Source organism: Ochotona curzoniae, unplaced genomic scaffold, assembly GCF_017591425.1.
Source record: "Ochotona curzoniae isolate NIBS_2020 unplaced genomic scaffold, NIBS_Ocur_1.0 scaffold_3223, whole genome shotgun sequence".
Lineage (NCBI taxonomy): Eukaryota > Metazoa > Chordata > Mammalia > Lagomorpha > Ochotonidae > Ochotona > Ochotona curzoniae.
In genome coordinates this window covers 2238543-2257416 of record NW_024467108.1, presented here as the reverse complement: position 1 = coordinate 2257416, position 18874 = coordinate 2238543, and the positions used below count along the sequence as shown (strand labels likewise).

At 58.6% G+C, this 18874-nt stretch overlaps 2 protein-coding genes across 4 annotated transcripts in view; one reads left to right on the top strand and one right to left on the bottom strand.

The window, feature by feature from the left end:
• The window catches only part of NUMA1 (nuclear mitotic apparatus protein 1), a 34379-nt gene extending 18843 nt beyond the window's left edge, over window positions 1-15536 (top strand). The window contains exons 8-26 of one of the 3 annotated variants that reach the window (XM_040964253.1): window positions 871-994; window positions 1512-1669; window positions 1947-2064; window positions 2148-2265; window positions 2579-2719; window positions 3526-3648; window positions 3737-7093; window positions 7449-7490; window positions 8661-8729; window positions 10487-10606; window positions 10696-10914; window positions 11027-11181; window positions 12581-12662; window positions 13411-13639; window positions 14075-14211; window positions 14496-14672; window positions 14773-14889; window positions 14966-15169; window positions 15444-15536. In XM_040964253.1, coding sequence (XP_040820187.1) covers window positions 871-994; window positions 1512-1669; window positions 1947-2064; window positions 2148-2265; window positions 2579-2719; window positions 3526-3648; window positions 3737-7093; window positions 7449-7490; window positions 8661-8729; window positions 10487-10606; window positions 10696-10914; window positions 11027-11181; window positions 12581-12662; window positions 13411-13639; window positions 14075-14211; window positions 14496-14672; window positions 14773-14889; window positions 14966-15169; window positions 15444-15455 — 5702 coding nt within the window. In that variant the 3' untranslated portion in view covers window positions 15456-15536. Of the gene's footprint in view, window positions 1-870; window positions 995-1511; window positions 1670-1946; window positions 2065-2147; window positions 2266-2578; window positions 2720-3525; window positions 3649-3736; window positions 7094-7448; window positions 7491-8660; window positions 8730-10486; window positions 10607-10695; window positions 10915-11026; window positions 11182-12580; window positions 12828-13410; window positions 13640-14074; window positions 14212-14495; window positions 14673-14772; window positions 14890-14965; window positions 15170-15443 lie in introns of all 3 variants that reach the window. The other 2 variants (XM_040964251.1, XM_040964252.1) reach the window with 2 other exon arrangements.
• Window positions 15537-16037: 501 nt separating this feature from the next.
• LOC121145306 (interleukin 18 binding protein) lies at window positions 16038-18013 on the bottom strand. The gene is made up of 5 exons (XM_040964036.1): window positions 17979-18013; window positions 17461-17723; window positions 16846-16969; window positions 16607-16754; window positions 16038-16428 (listed from the first exon to the last, which is right to left on the bottom strand). The coding sequence occupies exons 1-5, from the start codon at window positions 18011-18013 to the stop codon at window positions 16342-16344; spliced, it is 657 nt and encodes a 218-aa protein (XP_040819970.1). The 3' UTR covers window positions 16038-16341.
• Between the last annotated feature and the right edge of the window lie 861 nt (window positions 18014-18874).

Sequence of the window (18874 nt, the reverse complement as noted above, 5' to 3'; positions counted from 1 at the left end):
GAAGATCTTTCTCTGTCTCTCTTCTCTGTAAAATCCACCTTTCTAATAAAAATAAATACATATTTGAAAAAAAAAAAGCCAGGAACCCAGTATTCCTGTTGAATTTCCCTCTTGGGTTGCAGGGGACCAAGTACTTGGGCTGTCTTACACTGCTTGTCCCAGATAAGTTAGCAGGGAACTGGGATGGAGGTAGAGCAGTAGGAACTTGAATCTGTGCTTCAATATGGGCTGCCCATGTCACAGGTAGCAGCCTGGCCTGTTGCTCCACAATGCTCACTCTATTTTTATTTACCTTTTTTAAAAGATGTATTTATTTACAGACAGAGAACATGGGAGAGTGAGATCTGATCTTCCATCCGCTGCTTCACTCCCCAGGTGGCTGCAATGGTCAGCATCAGACCAGGCTAAAGCCAGGAGCTTCTTCTGACTCTCCCACGTGATGGCAGGGGCCCCCATATTTGGGCCATCCTCTTCTGCTCTTTCCAGTCTAGGGAACCTGTCAGTGCCCTGGATTGGAAGTGGAGCAGTCAGGACATGAATTAGCACCCAAATGGGATGCCAGCATTGCAGGCGGTAGCTTTATCCTCTGTGTCACAGTGCCTGCCCCTGATTTTTATGCTTTAATAATAACAAGGTTCAGAATGTGAGGGCAAGACAGATGTCCTGGTCCTGTGGTTGGGCATGGAGGACCCCAGTTCCAGTGGGCTTTATTTGGGGGACACTCGGTTCAGGCACTGCCGACTGACTCCCTCTGTAGCTTGCGTTGAGTGTCTGCAGAGCCATTTCCACTCAGCAAGTCCTCAGACAGTACTCAGATGCAGATCTGCTCACCTCCTAACACCTCTTGAATTGTCGACTTCTCATCCCCAGTTCCCATGCTTTCAACTCGTTCTGTCGCCTGTGAAGAGCTCTCCCCACCCAGCCACCAGGCCAAGAGGGAGGTTCGCTTCCTAGAGCTGCAGAAGGTTGCCTCCTCGTCTTCCAGTGGGAACAAGTATGTGGTGGACCTGTCCTGGGCCGGGGATCTCAGCATGCAGCCAATCTGCACATGCTGACATCTGGAAGCTGAGCAGCCACCTGGTGCTTCACAGCAGCACTGAATGTGGAGCCTTGGGGATCTGGGTGCAGTGCTTACTGGGGAATTGGTTGGCATCTGTTCTGGCAGATTTCTGTGATGAATGTCCTTCGCTAGATTTTGCCATCAGATCCCTTCTCTGGGTAGCTCACAACACACAGCTTCAGGCCAGGGTGGAGAAGCTGGAGACTGAGCAGGGCCAGAGGTCTTCTCTAGGTAGCTCTGCAGAAAAAAAAAAGTCACCTTTGTTTGTTTGCTCTCTCAATGAAGAAATCAAGGCATTGGGAAGGGAGAAGGAGATTTCTCTTCAGGTCACGTCCCAAGGCATGAGAAAGTGCTGCAGACAGAACCCGGAGCGCCCTGCCCCATCCCTGCCAGGTGCTGCTGGCCTCCCAAATGAGGCTCTTACCAGGGTTCTGGGCTGTCTCCCCCTCAGCTTCCTCTCAGGTTCCCCAGCCTCCCCCATGGGCGACATCCTGCAGACCCCACAGTTCCAGATGAGACGGTTGAAGAAGCAGCTGGCAGATGAGAGAAGTAATAGGGACGAGCTGGAGCTGGAGCTGGCAGAGAACCGCAAGCTCCTCACCGAAAAGGGTGGGTGCCTGACCCCGTAGTAGAGGAGTGTGGCACATAGCATCCAGGATTTCATAAAACTAGCCCTGGATGACAGCTTCATCTCCTATCTTGTCCCCCCTCTGAGGGCCATGGAGTCCAGAACCCTGGCCTGGGCCTAGGACCCGCCTGAGCTGGATGCTGAGTTCTGGCCTTGCCCCATGATCCTCCTCCCTTCGGGCACCATAGACTTTTCTCCCCGCCACCCTCTCCCAGAGGCTCTGGGCTGACTGTCCTCCCCAACCTCACCCCGAGCCAGATGCCCAAATTGCCGTGATGCAGCAGCGTATCGACCGCCTGACTCTGCTCAATGAGAAGCAGGCAGCCAGCCCGCCAGAGCCCCAGGAGCTCGAGGAGCTGCGAGGCAAGAACGAGAGGTGCACTGTCCCTGCCTCTCTGACCGCCCACCTGCCCCCAGAAAGGGCCGTGAGCTCCTCTCACAGCCCCCTCTCCTTCACAGCCTCACCGTGCGGCTGCATGAGACGCTGAAGCAATGTCAGGACCTGAGGACCGAGAAAGGCCAGATGGATCGCAAGATCAGCCAGCTTTCAGAGGAGAACGGGGACCTGTCCTTTAAGGTGACTGGGGGTCTCGGCCGTACTGGGTGTGTTCAGGACTGGAGGCATCAGGAGAGCGCTGCAAAGACCATCTGGCCTGAGACCTGTCTTGGGCTTCAGTCTCCCCAGAGGCCGGCATGCTTTGCCCACTTCCTGGGTTGCAGCCCTGAATTTTGACATGTGGTGCTGAACTGGAGGTATGATTTGCAGTGACTGGGTTGAGTGGGGTTGGAAAGATCATGGAGAAGTCTGGCCCCCGGGTGTAAGGAGCAGGCAGCAGTGATGGCAGCAGTGGTGGCCCTGGATTATAGAGAGCCCTGTTTGTCTGTCTCAGCTGCGGGAGTTTGCCAGTCACCTGCAGCAGCTACAGGGGGCCCTCAATGAGTTGACCGAGGAACACAGCAAGGCTACCCAGGACTGGCTGGAGAAACAGACCCGCCTTGAAAAGGAGCTCAGCACAGCCCTGCAGGACAAGGTAGGTGCCCGCGGGGAGGCAGGCCCCAGTTGGCCCCAGGTGCTCAGGGCTCAATCTGGGTTTAGTGCTCTACTCTTCCACACACAGGCGTTCAGCTGCCTTCCCTTCAAGGTCTGGTCATGTGCTATACCGGATAGAGGCGTGGCCTGGGTCACTCCACCCGTGAATCCTGCCCCTGCCGGTGACCAACAGTCTGTCCCTAAGCTTCTGTTCCTGAAATGGGGCTAATGAGCATCTGCCTCATGACCATTGGGAAATTATGTATACAAAGCACCTAATGGTGTTGGACTCTCACTGAATTATTTACAATTCTGATTGCTATCCATCAGAACCTGTCTTTGCCACTGATTGTCGAGGTAGCCCTCCTGCAGGGCACTTCATGTCTGGGTTTCAGGTTCTGCCCTGTAAGCACCCCGATACTTGGGGATGGGATAGCCATACAGGAGTTGCATCCGGGACAGTGCCTGGCTGAGTGCCAGAGGGAAATGGGTATAGGGTGGGCGCTGCCACTCCTGATGATGCCCAGTGCATATTTTAAACTGCTGGTGGTTTAGATAATCTGGGATTCAAGACTTGATGGCCACCTGAAGAAAAGCAGTTCATTGTAAGACTGAATTCCGTTCTATAATTAGGGCTTAGAGGTCAGGTCTTTCAGGTCCAGGCTCCTGGTTTTGGAAGATTTTCCTTTGGCCTGTGGTAGAGGAGGTCTTCGTCGTGAGCTGTGGGGTTGTGTTGATGTTGCTGAGGAACTATAAGGGAATCTGGTTCCTCTTCCACCTCTTCACATGGCTCTTATTTACTCCCAGAAATGCCTTGAAGAGAAGAATGAAATTCTTCAGGGAAAACTGTCACAGCTGGAGGAGCATGTGGCCCAGCTGCGGGAGAACCCCCACCAGGAGAAGGGCGAGGTGCTCGGTGATGCCCTGCAGGTGAGAGCCCACAGGAGCAGCCGCTGCCTGGGGGCCCTGGGGTCCGGCAGTCAGCCACACTGACCCTCCCTCGTCTCCGTCCCACCAGGTAGAAACCCTGAAGCAGGAGGTGGCCTCCCTGGCCACACACAACACGCAGCTCCAGGCCAGGGTGGAGAAGCTGGAGACTGAGCAGGGCCAGCAGGAAGCACAGCTGCTCTCCGAGCGGGGCCGCTTTGAAGAAGAGAAGCAGCAGTTGGCCAGTCTGATTGCTGACCTGCAGGGCTCCATCTCTAACCTCAGCCAGGCCAAGGAGGAGCTGGAGCAGGCTTCCCAGGCTGAGGGGGCCCGACTGAGTGCTCAGGTGGCCTCTTTGACCTCAGAGCACACCACACTCCAGGCCACCCTCCAGCAGCGGGACCAAGAGCTGGCCACCCTGAAGCAGAAGGCCCAGATGGAGCAGGCTCAGCTCACACAGACCCTCCAGCAGCAAGAGCAAACAGTGCAGGGCCTCCACCAGCAGGTGGAGCAGTTGAGCGGCAGCTTGAAGCAGAAGGAGCAGCAGTTGGAGGTGGCTGCCAAGGAGCAGGAGACAGCCTTGCAGGCCCACGGCCAGCAGCTGGCCAGGGCTGCCGAGGAGCGAGAGGCCTCCGCAAGGGAGCGGGATTCAGCTCTCCAGCAGCTGGAGGCCCTGGGAAAGGAAAAGGCTGCTGAGCTGGAAGCTCTGCAACAGCAACTTCAAGCTGCTAATGAAGCCCGTGAGGGTGCCCAGAGCTTAGCAACGCAGGCTCAGCAGGAGAAGGCAGGGCTGAGCCAAAAGGTGGAGGAGCTCGAGGCTCGCATTGAGGCAGCTCACCGGGAGCAGTGTGAGGCCCGGGCCCAGGTGGCCGAGCTCGAGGCCCAGCTGAGATCTGAGCACGAGAAAGCCACCGAGAGAGAAAGAGCAATGCAGGAGAAGGAGCAGCTCCAGGAACAGCTGTGGGTGTTGAAGGAGTCCCTGAGGGTCACCCAGAGCACCCAGAGCAGCCTCGAGGAGGAGAAGCGCAGGGTTGTCGAGACCCTGGTGGAGCAGCAGCTGCAGGAGCGGAAACACTTGGAGGAGGAGAAGGCCAAGTGCCAAGGCCTGGAGGCCCAGCTGCAGCAGCTCGGGGAGAGCCACCAGGCAGAGGTGGAAGCCCTGCGGCAGGAGCTGGCGGAGACCAGGGCCTCCCAGCACAGGGCCGAGGGTGCATGTGAGCAGCTCAGCAAGGAGGCTGCCACCTGGCGGGAGCGCTGTGAGGCCAGCCAGCGGGAGGAGGCGCAGCATGGCGCCGTGTACCAGGAGCAGCTGGTGGCCCTGAAGGAGGAATGCGAGAAGGCCCGCCAGGAGTTGCAGGAAGCAAAGGAGAAGGTGGCAGGTGTAGAGGCCCGCAGTGAGCTCCAGATAAGCCAGCAGCAGAATGAACTTGCCCAGCTACAGGCCAGCCTGGCCAGAGCCCACCAACAGGTCCAGGAGAAGGAGGTGAGGGCCCAGAAACTTGCAGACGACCTCTCCGCTCTGCAGGAGAAGATGGCTTCCACCAGCAAGGAGGTAGCCCGCCTGGAGACCTTGGTCCGCAAGGCAGGCGAGCAGCAGGAAACGGCAACTCGAGAGCTGCTCAAGGAGTCCCCGAGGGCAGGAGACAAAGAGTCCGAGTGGCCGGAGGAGCAGCAGGGCCGGCCATTCTGCAGCACACAGGCAGCACTGCAGGCCATGGAGCGGGAGGCTGAGCAGATGGGCAGTGAGCTAGAAAGGCTGCGTGCTGCGCTGATGGAGAGCCAGGGACAGCAGCAGGAGGAACGTGGGCAGCAGGAGAGGGAGGTGGCACGGCTGACAGAGGAGCGGGGCCGGGCCCAGGCTGACCTGGCCCTGGAGAAGGCAGCCAAGGCAGAGTTGGAGATGCGCTTGCAGAATGCCCTGAACGAGCAGCGGGTGGAGTTTGCTGCCCTGCAGGAGGCGTTAGCCCAAGCCCGTACGGAAAGGGAAGGCAAAGACAAAGAGCTGGCCAAGCTTCGTGACCAGGAGGCAGCCCAGAGAACAGAGCTGGGGCAGCTTCAGCAGACTGTGGAGCAGCTGAAGGAGCAGCTTGCTGAGAGGGGAGAGGAGAAGCAGCAGTCTCCTGGGCCATCCGCCAGCGAAGGCACTTCCAGCTCAGGAGCCGAGTCTGGGGCTGCTGGGAAAACAGAAGCAGCAAGTTCAGAGCTGCAGACGCTGCAGGCAGAGGTGCGCAGGCTGGAGCAACAGTGCCAGCAGCAGCAGGATCAGGCTGATGGGCTGGCACACAGCCTCGAGGCCGAGCGGGCCGAGCGGGCGGGGCAGGAGAAGGCCATGGAGGCTCTGCAGGGTCTATTGGAGGAGAAGACCCAGGAGCTGGGACACAGTCAGGGCTCCTTGGCCTCAGCCCAAAGGGAGCTGGCTGCCCTCCGTGCTCAGGCCCAAGACCACAGCAAGGCCGAGGAAGAGTGGAAGGCCCAGGTGGCTCGGGGCCGGCAGGAGGCTGAGCGGAAAAACAGCTTCATCAGCAGCTTGGAGGAGGAAGTCTCCATCCTGAACCGCCAGATCCTGGAGAAAGAGGGTGAGAGCAAGGAATTGAAGCGTCTGGTGGTAGCCGAGTCGGAGAAGAGCCAGAAGCTGGAGGAGCGGCTGCGCCTCCTCCAGGCCGAGACGGCCAGCAACAGCGCCAGGGCTGCAGAGCGCAGCTCCGCACTCCGCGAGGAGGTGCAGAGTCTCCGCGAGGAAGGCGAGAAGCAACGTGTGGCTTCAGAGAGCCTGCGCCAGGAGCTGGCCTCACAGGCCGAGCGCGCCGAGGAGCTGGGTCAGGAACTCAAGGCATGGCAGGAGAAGTTCTTCCAGAAGGAGCAGGCCCTGTCTGCCCTGCAGCTGGAGCACACCAGCACACAGGCCCTGGTGAATGAACTGCTGCCTGTCAAGCACCTCTGCCAGCAGCTGCAGGCCGAGCAGGCAGCTGCTGAGAAGCGCCACCGGGAGGAGCTAGAGCAGAGCAAGCAGGCAGCGGGCAGCCTGCGGGCTGAGCTGCTGCTGGTGCAGCGGGAGCTCGGCGAGCTGGGGCCCCTGCGGCAGAAGGTGGCAGAGCAGGAGCGAGCTGCCCAGCAGCTGCGGGCAGAGAAGGCCAGCTACGCCGAGCAGCTGAGCATGCTGAAGAAGGCTCACGGCCTGCTGGCAGAGGAGAACCGGGGGCTGGGGGAGCGCGCCAACATCGGCCGGCAATTCCTGGAAGTGGAACTCGATCAGGCCCGGGAGAAGTACGTGCAAGACTTAGCAGCTGTGCGTGCTGATGCTGAGACCCGTCTGGCCGAGATGCAGCGGGAAGCCCAGAGCACTGCCCGGGAGCTGGAGGTGATGACTGCCAAATATGAGGGGGCCAAGGCCAAGGTCCTGGAGGAGAGGCAGCGGTTCCAGGAGGAGAGACAGAAACTCACTGCCCAGGTAAGGTGTCCAGCTCAGCCTCATTCTCACAAGATGTGGACTGCAGGGCCAGCAGGGAGCTTGTTCGTGCCATTGGGCGAGCTGTGTCCCATACTGCCTTCTCAGTCCTTGGTGGCAGAAAAGAAGCGGCTGGTAGAGTTTGCAGCCATAGCCTCTGGTCCTGAAGGAGAGAGTCACAGCCTCCCTGCCCTGGGGAGTCCCAGAGCTGCGGGGAACTGGGAGCAGCCTGAGCAGCATTTGCTAAGCCATAGCATGAAGTCTAGTTTTCTGGGAGGAAGTTGCAGCCTTGGTGAGGGCTGCCATCTTGCTGGGCAGCCCCCATCTCACTGTCTCATTGCTCCTCCCCCGCACACAGGTGGAGCAGCTAGAGCTATTTCAGAGAGAGCAGACTAAGCAGGTAATGCCTGGGGTTCTCGCTAAGTGCTGGCTGCTTAAGCGGTGACCAGGCTCGGTGCATGACCCCGACTGCAGCTTGCCTCTGCCAGCTCCTGTTGTGAACTGTTGGCGAAGGGGGCAGGGTCCGTCCAGGCGTGAAGTGTGTTGGGCCCTGTGGGGCCTCATCCCACCCGTCCAAGGTCGGCCTCTCCCCCCTTCTGCACTCCTCCCAGCTGCGTAAATGTCTCTCCCATACCTGACAACTTAGTCCCTGGGATTCCACACCTGCCCCAGGCCTGCTTCTAGTTCAGGACATCCAACCAAGGAGTGCCGGTGTCCGTGGCTGTGTGGGCACACAGTGCTGTTCTTTCTCACACCGTGTGGCTTTATTGAAGTCCTAAAGGAGAAGGCAGATATGCAGGCAGCCCTCCCACGGGCCACACCTAGTCCCATAGCCTAGTGACATCTGCAGGAGGAAGGGCAAGGTTGAGAGGCAGAGGTTGTCTACCACATGGGGCCGTAGCGTTGGGCTGCTGCTCTCTCCTGGGATCTTTGTGCTGCCCCGGCCTCTTTCCCAGTCACCTCAGGTCTGCCAAGGAGTTGGGCCCAGCTGCCTCTCCACCTTGCCAGGAGCCTCGGACTGAGCAGTAACAGCAACGAAACCCTCGCCTCTCCTCCCTGCTTTCTGGTCCTGCTTTAACTCCTGGGGTCCCTGAGGGAGCCAGGGCTGCTGTGGCTGTTGCCCCTCCCTGCACCCTTCCTGTGGGGTGGGCTTGGGGGGTGTGGCCTGCCCTGGCTGTTGTCTTGCAGTGGTCTCTTCCCCCTAATGCTAATGTCACAGTAGCAGCCGCGCTGCCAGTACCAGCCCTAACAGCCTGTGGACATGGCGGGGATCTGAATGGCTGTGGTCTCTGCTTTGGCAATCTGGGCGGCAGGGTGGACCCTTGTGGAGTTAAAAACCAGGGCTGCGCCCCTACCCCAACTTGGGGAGAATGGTTGGGGTGGGGCAGTGGCAACCTCTTGGTTCTGGTGACTGTGGGTGGAAGGCGGAGGGAGGGTGGGCGAGCGGCCCTGGCAGCATCTGTGTGGCATGCTGCCTTTCTCAAGACCTGCCCACCTGCCTGGGAGGCAGCTGTGCCCTAACTGGAGGCAGAGAGGGCTTGCTGAGCCTTGTCGTCTCTGCCTTCCCCAGGTGGAAGAACTGAGTAAGAAGCTGGCGGACTTTGACCAAACAAATAAGATGCAGCAACAGAAGCTGAAGGTGGGACAGCGGGGGATGGGCCCGGCCTCTGCCTGCCTCCGAGTGAGGAGGGGGGAGGGAAGGTGCTTCCCAGCTCCCAGGGCTGTGGCGGGAGTGTGGGCAAAGAGGCCCGCCTAGGCTCGGGAACAGCACGTGTCCCATCCCGCTAGACCCTCACTGCCCACTGAAGTAGCCAGTGAGTTAGGAGTAAATAGAAATCGATTCTTGAGTCTTCAGCCACGTTTCCCCTGCTCAGTAGTGTTGCATGGCAAGGGTTACCATGTTGGCAGCACTGATGCTGAATGCTGCATCAGGGAGAAAGGTCTGTTGGCCAGTTGGCTCCGGTAGCCTGAACTCAAGGTGTGGAAATCACAACACTGAGTATCACCACACAGACTTTTACTGAAAGATTGATTGATTTGAAAGAGTTGCGGAGAGAAGGGAGATGCAGAGGATTGGAAGAAACACAAATACAGACAACATACAGATAGCGCTTCCTTCCATCCACTGCCTCCCAACAGGGCAGGGTAGACCAGGGCCAGGATTTTCACCACGTGTCCCCTGTGACAGGGGCCCAAGCACTTGGACCATCCCCTGCTGCTTTTCCCAGACCGTCAGCAGGCAGCTGGATTGGAACAGCTAGATCACCACCCTGGGGTGCCAGCATCACAGGTGGTAGCTTTATCCTATGTACCACACCACCAGTAACAGTGTTTTTTCCTGTTTTTTAAAAATTTATTTTTATTGGAAAGGAGATCCATAGAGAGAAGGAAACACTGAGATCCTCTGTCCACTGGTTCACTCCCCACATGGCTACAAAGCCAGAGCTAAGCCAAACAGGAGTCTCCTGGGTTGGCCATCTGGGTGTAGCAGCCCAAGGACTAGGGCCGTCTACTGCTTTCCCAGGCCACAAGCAGGGAGCTGGATGGGAAGCAGAGCAGCCAGGACACGAACCAGTGCCTATATGGGATACTAGCACACAGGCAGAGGATTAGCTTGCTACGCCACCAGAGCCCCCTCCCCGCTACTCCCCCAGCAATATTCATAATGACTTCAGCCATGTCCCCTTCTGTGGCTAAATACTTGCTGCAGTTTGAGGCTTCTCAGCCTGTTAAGACTGTAAAGAAAAAAATAGGTACTAGGGGTTTTGGAACCCACAGTTCCAAGAGTTGGTGGGAGCTCAACTTCATTTCTGCTGCCATGCCCTCCCCCTGTGATGATGACACAGCAGATGTGTAGTACGCTCTGCTGGAGTCCTCACCAGGCCAAGCACCTGCCACATTGCAGGCGGACAGCCTCAGGCCCAGCCCTGGTGTCCAGTCTGGATGTGAGTGGTGGTGGGGCACAGTCCACCCCACAGGCACTGGGCCCATCTTGCTCTGCCATTTGGTCCCTGACCCCACTCAGGCCATGCAAGTGTCTGAATTCAGTGTCTGCTCTCAGGAAGGGGGAATCTAGCTGCCTTTTCCAGTGATTTGAGGAGAAATGAGTTCACACACCAAATGCCTGCCTGGCTGCATGCTGCACATCAGTGGTTCCCTGAGGAGGCTGGGTGGCAGAGCAGGCAAGCCCGCACATGGCTGCCCTGGCCAGGGAACACTCCCACAGGCGGCGGACTGGCATTGTGGGGTCTCAGGAGCTGGGGGAGTGTGTATTGGTAGTAGGGAACATAAAAGGAGTTTTCCCTGATCAGAGAATACACAGCAGTCTGATATGCCTGTAGAGCTCACGTGCCTAGTGCAGCTCAGTCAGCCCAGCCTCCTGGCCTTTTTCCTTAGGCTTTCCAGGCCCAAGGAGGTGAGAGCCAGCAGGAAGTCCAGCGCTTGCAGGTCCAGGTGACGGAGTTGCAGGCCCAGTTGAGCCAGAAGGAGCAAGCAGCTGAGCACTACAAGCTCCAGGTAGAGTTCAGCCCAACACTCTCTCTGCTTCACACTTTTGCCCTCAGCCTCTGCCCAACCTCACCTCTGCATCCCATCTGTTCACACAGATGGAGAGAGCCAAGACCCATTATGATGCCAAGAAGCAGCAGAACCAGGAGCTGCAGGAGCAGCTGCGAGGCCTGGAGCAGCTGCAGAAGGAGAACAAGGAGCTGCGGGCCGAGGCGGAACGGCTGGGCCGGGACTTGCAGCAGGCTGGGCTCAAGACCAAGGAGGCCGAACAGACCTGCCGCCACCTCACTGCCCAAGTGCGCAGCCTGGAGGCACAGGTCAGTTCCTGGCTGGACAGGCTGGCCCTGCCATCTGACTGCCCATGCCTTCCTCTCCTATGCCACCCCTGCCTTGGGCATTTCTTCAAGCTTCTGGCCTTTTCTTTCCCAGGTTGCTCATGCAGACCAGCAGCTTCGAGACCTCGGGAAATCCCAGGTGGCAACTGATGTCTTAAAAAGCCGAGAGCCCCAGGCCAAACCCCCGCTAGACCTGAGCATCGACAGCCTGGACCTGAGCTGCGAAGGAAGCCCCCTGAGTATCACCAGGTCAGGAGCCCCCTTCTCCTCCAAGGCCTGGTCATTGTGTGTCTACAATAGATCAGGTATCTCCTGGGCCCAGGAGCTATTCAGAAAAGATGTGGGGCCTTTGCCTTCTTGGAAGTTTATTCTTAAAGTACTTGAGGTGATATGCCAGGTGGCTGTTTAGGGCACAATGGGAGTGAGACAACAGGAGAAACTCCCAGGCTGCTGAACATGCTAATTGCAAGAGAACCCAGAAGTGTGTGTGCCCAAGGTGGACAGAAAGGAGAGATGAGCCAGCCGGGCTGGCCTGGGCTGGCCCAGGATGGCCTGCAGTGGCGTGTTGAGACTTCCACCTGAAGGGGTTTGAAACAGAATTCCTGGTTACTCTGTCCTGACAGCTGGTGGACATGTTAAGGCAGCACATTTACTGTGGTGGTGAAACACATGGTTCACTTTGTGTATGCCAGGTGTGTTGTGAGCAGTTAGAACCAACTCATGGTCCCCTCACTAACCTTCTCAAGTAGCTTCTTATCCTCTGAGGAGAAGTCTGAAGCAGGTTTGAGGGATGGTCATTTGCCCAAGACCCCACAGTGGTAGAGCCGGGCTGTGTAAATGGGCAGCCCAGCCCAAGTTGTTGCTTGTCAATACTCTGCTGCCTTTCTTTAAGATTGATTTATTTATTTAGAGAGACATAGTGAGAGCTCTGTCTTCCATCTGTTGATTCACTTGCAAAATGACCACAGCAACTAGAGCCGAGTCAATTTGAAGCCAGGAGCTAGGATCTTCTTCAAACCATAGGCAGGGAGCTTGATCGTAAGTGGAGCAGCTGAGACGCAAACTGGGGCCCACATGGGATGCCAGTGCTGCAGGTGGAAGACTAGCTTGCTAAGCCACCACACTGGCCTGTGCAGCATTTTTCCAGTGCTGCTGTAAGTCTAAGTGAGAGATAAGGCCAACCAAAGGAGGACTTGAGTGAAGAGAGGGGTGCAGTTAGGAGAGCTACTTAGGAGGCATGGCAAGCAGGCTTGACAGGAGAGGAATAAGGTAGTATTGTACACTTGTCACAGGTTTGTGGCTTGGGGGCCAGGGGTGGAGGGTGCGATATGGAGCAGGCCAGTGGCTGGGACATGTTCTGCAGCAGCTGCGGGCCCTGGGCTGACAGGCTGTCTGGTGTGGAGAGCACAATCCAGCCATGAGGCACAGAGCTGACAGCTGCCAGGAAGAAGGTGGTCAGGTCAGAAACATGGGAGAGGACTGAGTTAAGAGGGACCAGGTCCAGGGACGTTCTTGGGACCTCTGGGAAAACAACACCAGCAACAACAACAAAACCAGAATTGGGGGCTTGCCCTCCTTTGCTTGGGCCAAAGGGATGGGTAACTGCCTTCTAGCCCAGGGTAGCACACCTCAGCAATCTCTCCCACAGCAAGCTGCCCCGCACCAAGCCAGATGGCACCAGTGTTCCTGCAGAGCCTGCCTCGCCCATCTCCCAGCGCCTGCCCCCCAAGGTAGAATCCTTGGAGAGTCTCTACTTCACCCCTATCCCTGCCCGGGGCCAGCCCCCCCTGGAGAGCAGCCTGGACTCTCTGGGGGATGTCTTCCTGGACTCGAGCCGTAAGACCCGCTCTGCTCGCCGACGCACCACGCAAATCATCAACATCACCATGACCAAGGTCAGGCTGCGGGAGTGGGGCTACAGGACGGTTAGCTCACCTGCTCCTCAAGCAGGAGGAAGTGGGGTTCCGCCAGTCCTGGGGACACAGATGGGAGAGTGGAGATCATGAGACCAGTGGTTTGTGAGGGTCTCTTCCAGAGACAGGGGTGGGGCTGAATGAGAGCGCAGGCTCCTGACCTCCAGCAGGAGGCTGGGGCTGGACGCCCTCTCACACCAAGAGGCAGGAGAATTTACCCAGGACGGCCAGGGCACCGGAAAACGTGGCCTGAGCGGCCATGGGGTGTTGTAGCCCCAGGACTGTGCTTAGAGGAGCTGTGAGATTTAGGGCTCTCACTTCACTTTGCGCATTAGTTCAGCCTTCTTTCCAGGAAATACAGTTCATAATAGACTGAGAAAATAAAGCATAGGAACCCTTAACCACCCTGGCCCCCTGTGAGGGCTTCTGGCAACTAGGCCGCTTCCTGCCCATTAGCAGGCCTAAGAGCCTTGCGAAGTTGTGTGGGAACCAGGCCATTGAGGGGCAGGGGCCTTTGTACCATCTCCCTACCCTGCCCCACAACAGACCCACCTCTGTCTTCCAGAAGCTGGATGTGGAGGAGCCAGACAGCGCCAATTCGTCCTTCTATAGCACGCAGTCAGCCCCCGCCGCCCAAGCCGGCCTGCGGGCCACCTCCTCCAGCCAGTCTCTGGCCCGCCTGGGCTCTCCCGACGATGGCAGCGCGGCTCTGCTCGGGCTGCCTGGCTACCGGCCCACCACTCGCAGCTCTGCTCGCCGCTCTCAGGCAGGGGTGTCCAGCGGGGCTCCTCCAGGTGAGGGGAGACTGACAACTTGCCATGCCTCAGAGTAGGCTGAAGGGTATCATGGTGCAGGGAATCCACAGCTGGCCTCTGCTGCCCTCCAGGGTGCCAACTTAGCTGCCAGGAGCACTGTGTGCTCCTGTTGGCATGATGGGTTGCTGGAGGGGCCAGGCTGGCCAGACACTTGCTGAACTCGGGCTTTGGCTTCCATGGGCCTCTCAGTATCAGTTCCTGCCTGTTCTCTGGGTGCTGGGTGACAGCTTGGCAGGTGAATCAGATGTAGTCACAGCCTCCCAGTTCCCACAGGGAGGGAGCAGGAGCTCATGCGCCAGACTGACGTGTTGGGCTTGACGCCCCTGTGGGAGGTGGAAGGGATGCTGACCTAAGGCTGACCAGAGGCCTGAGCCAGAAGTGATCTGCCACCTGTCTGCTTCTGGCCCTCCACAGGGAGGAACAGCTTCTACATGGGCACCTGCCAGGATGAGCCCGAGCAGCTGGACGACTGGAACCGCATCGCCGAGCTGCAGCAACGTAACCGAGTGTGCCCCCCGCACTTGAAGACCTGCTACCCCCTGGAGTCCAGGGTGAGCCCTGGGGCCAGTTGCGGCTCCAGCGTGCCTGCTGATGCCGCCCAAGCTCTAGGACCAGAGCCTCTGGCCTGCAGTGGCTTGGGGCAGCTCGGAGGAGTCACTGCAGTTGGGCAGGAGCTTGGAGAGGCATAGCTCTCCACTGGCATTCAGTGAGAACAGGGGGTCCCATTGGAGAGGCGAGGACCGGCTGCCCCAGGCAGTTGGCATATGAGGAAGCCAGAGGCAGCATCTCCATCCTGCTGGGCTTCATTGTTTTCTGTTGTTTGCAACCCCTGCAGCCGTCCCTGAGCCTGGGCACCATCACAGATGAGGAGATGAAAACCGGGGATCCCCGGGAGACCCTGCGCCGAGCCAGCATGCAGCCCATGCAGATCGCTGAGGGCACCGGGATCACCACCCGGCAGCAGCGCAAACGGGTTTCCTTGGAGACCCACCAGGGCCCTGGCACCCCTGAGGTAGGTGCTGTGCTCAGGTCAACATTCCAGGGAGGCCGGGCAGGGCAGGTGGATGACTGTGCCATCCTCCTGCCACCCCTGACTGTCCTCTTCCCCATAGTCCAAGAAGGCCACGAGCTGCTTCCCACGGCCCATGACTCCCCGGGACCGACACGAAGGGCGCAGGCGGAGCACTGCCGAGGGCCCGAAGAAAGCGGCTCCAGCTGCTGTTAAACAGGTCAGGCTGGGCTGGAGGCACTGAGGGCGGGGCAGGCAGCTGCTGGGGTGCCCAGGCTGACTGTCCTTCCTCACAGGCTGACCAGCGCCAGTCCATGGCCTTCAGCATCCTCAACACACCCAAGAAGCTGGGGACAAGCCTGCTGCGGAGGGGGGCCTCAAAGAAGCTCCCAGCCAAGGCCTCCCCAACCACCCGCGGGGGAACCCGCCGCTCACCGCGTATTGCCACCACCACAGCCAGTGCTGCCATTGCGACCACCACACCTCGGGCCAAGGGCAAGGTGAGGGGGTGGGAGGTGAGGGCACATCACCTCCTGGGTTGTCCCCAGGGAAGTACCCAAGACAGGCCTGAGCTTGGCTAAGGGGTTGGGGGTTAGCATCCCTTGTCCTGGCGAGCAGCTCTGGTTTGAGGCATCAAGACCCACTATGACGACCACATCTAGCAGCTGGTGACATGGGGGCCCACAAAGAGGTGACCCCAGAGGGGCAGAAGGGACGTTGCTGCACCAGCCGTCAGTCTTCCCAACCAGGTGACTGGTCTCTTGTCTCTTTCAGGCAAAGCACTGAAGGGCCAGTACCGGTGCGCGGCCTCACCTGTCTCCCTCCTCCTGTCCCTCTCAGTGCCTTCTCTCAGCTCCCGGGCCAACAGTGGCCAAAGCCCTAGAGAAAGGGACGCTTGCTTGTACCTGGACCTTCCTGGGAGGCCTGGAGCCCGGATCGTGGGGGCCTCTCCTCGCTGTGCCTCTTGGTTTTTTGTCTTAGAGCAGAGGGATGGCTACATTGTGGGCCCTGCCAGTCTTCCGCTCAGCCTGGGGATCTAGAAGGGACCACTGCTGCAGCAGGCTCGGCCCCTGCTGTTCCTGGCCCCAGGGCCCAGTAAGGGCCTTTGCTCATGAAGTCAGGCTGGACACACCGTGGTGGGGGCAGCCCTTGGCCACCTGTATCACCCAAGCACACAGCTGTGGCAGTGCTGTTTTCCAGGACAGAGGGCCCTGTGTCCTGGGGTGGGGTGGGATTTGGAGTGATGGGAAGGTTTTTAGGGGCTGGGGATGGATCTTTTCTAAATGTTATTACTTGTAAATAAAGTCTATTTTTCTCCCTTGAGTGCTGAGCTGCCTGGCTGGCTATGGGAAAGCAAGACGCCGCCTTTTCTTCCCACACAGTCTCCTTTCTGTGAGTGACGCAACGTAGACCCTGCTGGGGGTGGGAGCAGCTATGGCCACCTCTCATGACAGGCTGGTAGAGTAAAACAGTAACCAATGAAAAGATGCTTTATATATAAAGGAGTCAATACAGAGCATGGCCAGGGTTCAAAGTGGCGCCTCGTGGTGGAAGTGCTGTTTGCATTCCTCCAAGATCTTGGGCGGGGGAAGCCGGGGCGGAGCAGCGGCTTGCAGACAGGCGCCAACAGCCAGGATGCTCCATCCTGCACAGAGGCGGTGCCCAGCTCTGGTCAAGGTCGAGCTATTGTTGAGCTGAATCCCGACCCTGCTGTCACAGGCAGCTGTGGTTCTGGGGTTTGGCTTGAGGGCGGGATTATCTTCAGCCCAGCCAGAAGTGAAGGTAGACAAGGATCAGGACCAGCCAAGGGACAGGGGACTCACACACTCGCCCAGGCCACGCCTCTCCTGAGCTCCAATTCATTCTACTTCCGCTCCGTCAGACAGGCCTCTGGGCCCCGCCCCCACCCTGCAGGACTCCCCCCCATGTTTTCTCACCCAGAGCTGGGCTGGGATGACGTGGTACAAGGCGACCTGCTCAGTGTCCACGGACACACACGTGAAGTTGGTGTTGCGCAAGGCAGTGGTCAGCTCCTCCAGCACCAGGGCCCTCTGCAGCCAGGTGCCCGTGGGCCTGTGGTACCGGCTGCGGCAGAGAAACCAAATCACACAGGGGCGGGGGCAGGGGGCTGCAGGCAGAGCCTTCCCTTCCCCCACCTCGCCCCCACGGCCCTCACCTGGTGCTGCCCTCCCACAGCCGCCCTGGGAGGTGCTCGATGAAGGAGCCATTGCCCAGCCAGTAGAGGGCATGGAAGGCGGGGATGTGGCTGCAGGCGACACAAGACAAGGCCAACATCCCATCTAGAGACAGGGGCAGCAGTTAGCCCTTGCAGACAGCAAGCCTTTGCCCTGCCACACTCCTGGCAGCTCCCCAGATGGAGCCGCTGGAGTCCTGTGTATGCATACCTCCTCACTGGGAACGTGGTTAAAGGGCAAGTACAGGGTCCACAAGGGAAACTCCAGGTCTGAGCCCTGGCCAATTGGGCAGGACCAATCCAGGGGATGCCTGCTTCTAGTGCCCAGCCCCAGCGGCCCAGGCAGACAGCAGCTGCTCCCGGGGATGGCCTTGGAGGATGGTCCTGCAGTCAAGGGCTGCATTACTGTTTGTCCTGTCTGTCCCACTCGGTAGGCAGCATCCTGGGAACTGCCAGCCCCCACCCACAATCCTGGGTGGGGAGAGAGGTGGGCACTCAGCCAAGTGGCCCCAGGCTGGGTCACCTTTAGATACTGCAGACCCATAGCCCACCCCATGACCCCTGGTATCCTGGCTAGGCTTCTAGCATTCTACTTACTTAGTGGCACTTCTACTTCCGGCCAGGTCACCTCCAATGCTGGACACTGCTTAGCTACTGGGAACACTGGGGGTGTGGAGTCCTGTGAGATCCCAGCAGAGCCAGTGATAGCTGCGGCATTCTGAGGTGTGGGTGCAGCTGCAGCCAGGAGGGTGAGGGTTTGGGAGCACAACAGCAAGACCCCCAAAGGCCTGGAATCTGCGAAAAAGCTAGTCAGGCGGTGGCGGCCAGTGCGCTGCCTGGACACGCCCAGGTTGCTGCTCCTGCTTCAGGGCAGCGCTGCGGCTTGCGGAGGCTGGGAGTCCAGCCCAGAGGGCTCCTAAGCCCAGGCCTTTCTGAACTAAGTGCAGCAACAGTCTGTCCCAGGGCCAGAGCTTCTGTATAGGAAGCTTAAAGCCACAGCACAAAGGTGAGGCTGGGTACAGCTCACCAGGCTGAATACTCAGAGCAGGCTGCACTAGCCCTTTCAATAGCTGCCCCCCCCCCCCGGCACCTGCCCAGACAGGCCTGTGTCCTACCTTCTGTCCAGCTCTGTCTCACAGCCATGATGCATGTGTCAGAAGCTGGCAAGTGGGGCTCTCTATATCCAGAACAACTTCCTCTTCTTGAGGGAAAAAGGAGGGGGACAGACCATGGTACACACCCACTTATTCTTGGTAGCTCGTCCAGATCCAGCCACCTGTGCCCACACCCGTTCCTGTCTGGTTCACAGCCTGCCTGCCTCAGGTCCAAATGCATCCTGCCCAGCTGTCCCAGATGGCAACTCCTCAGACAGGCACTGAAGCTTTGGCCGATCCCCCCCAGTCTGTGCCAACAACCCAGGACTAGCTCGTTACTGCTGATACCGTGAGAGCTCCAAGAGGAGAGAAACATGCCCAGAGAGGACCCACAGACTTACCCATTCCCACAGGCAGGGAGAGCTCTGCGCTGCTGCAGCCACTTCTGGGAAAGGCAGGATCGGCACATCCTTCTGGGAAAGCACTGCCCTGGCATCCCCATTCACTTTCATTTTCACTCTAACACACAGTGCTCTTCAATACACTCTACATCTATGGTTCTCAGGTCATACGCTTCCTGGCCTAAGGGTGGGGACTTCCAGGTGTCCCTCCAGCCTTTAGAACCACGCCTTGGTTCACTGGTGGACACACCACCGGCATGCAAGCTGGCCTGAAAGCAGGGGAGGGGCAGGTGGCCCGGCACTGGCTCCAGCGTCTACACCATTATTTGTGCAGTCACTGACGGGACAAACTGGGCTGCTGTAGGATCAGGAGGCAGGAAGAGGCCCTGAGGGTTCTGCAAGTAACTCTGGAGATGGAAACATTTTATAATATATTCCTTGAAGCTGGCACAGCATGTCCAGTGTGAGCAAGAGTCCCATGTCAGGTTTGCATCTGACACGGAGGGCAGGGAAGCC

What these genes read in the sequence shown, in the direction of transcription:
- LOC121145306 (XM_040964036.1), bottom strand. Translation starts at nt 18,013, where the DNA reads ATGCATCATGGCTGTGAGACAGAGCTGGACAGAAG. An exon ending in GAGACAGAGCTGGACAGAAG is followed by an intron (nt 17,724 to 17,978) that starts GTAGGACACAGG and finishes GCCCTGAAGCAG; the next exon opens with GAGCAGCAACCTGGGCGTGT. An exon ending in TCATCCCAGCCCAGCTCTGG is followed by an intron (nt 16,429 to 16,606) that starts GTGAGAAAACAT and finishes GCTGGGCTGAAG; the next exon opens with ATAATCCCGCCCTCAAGCCA.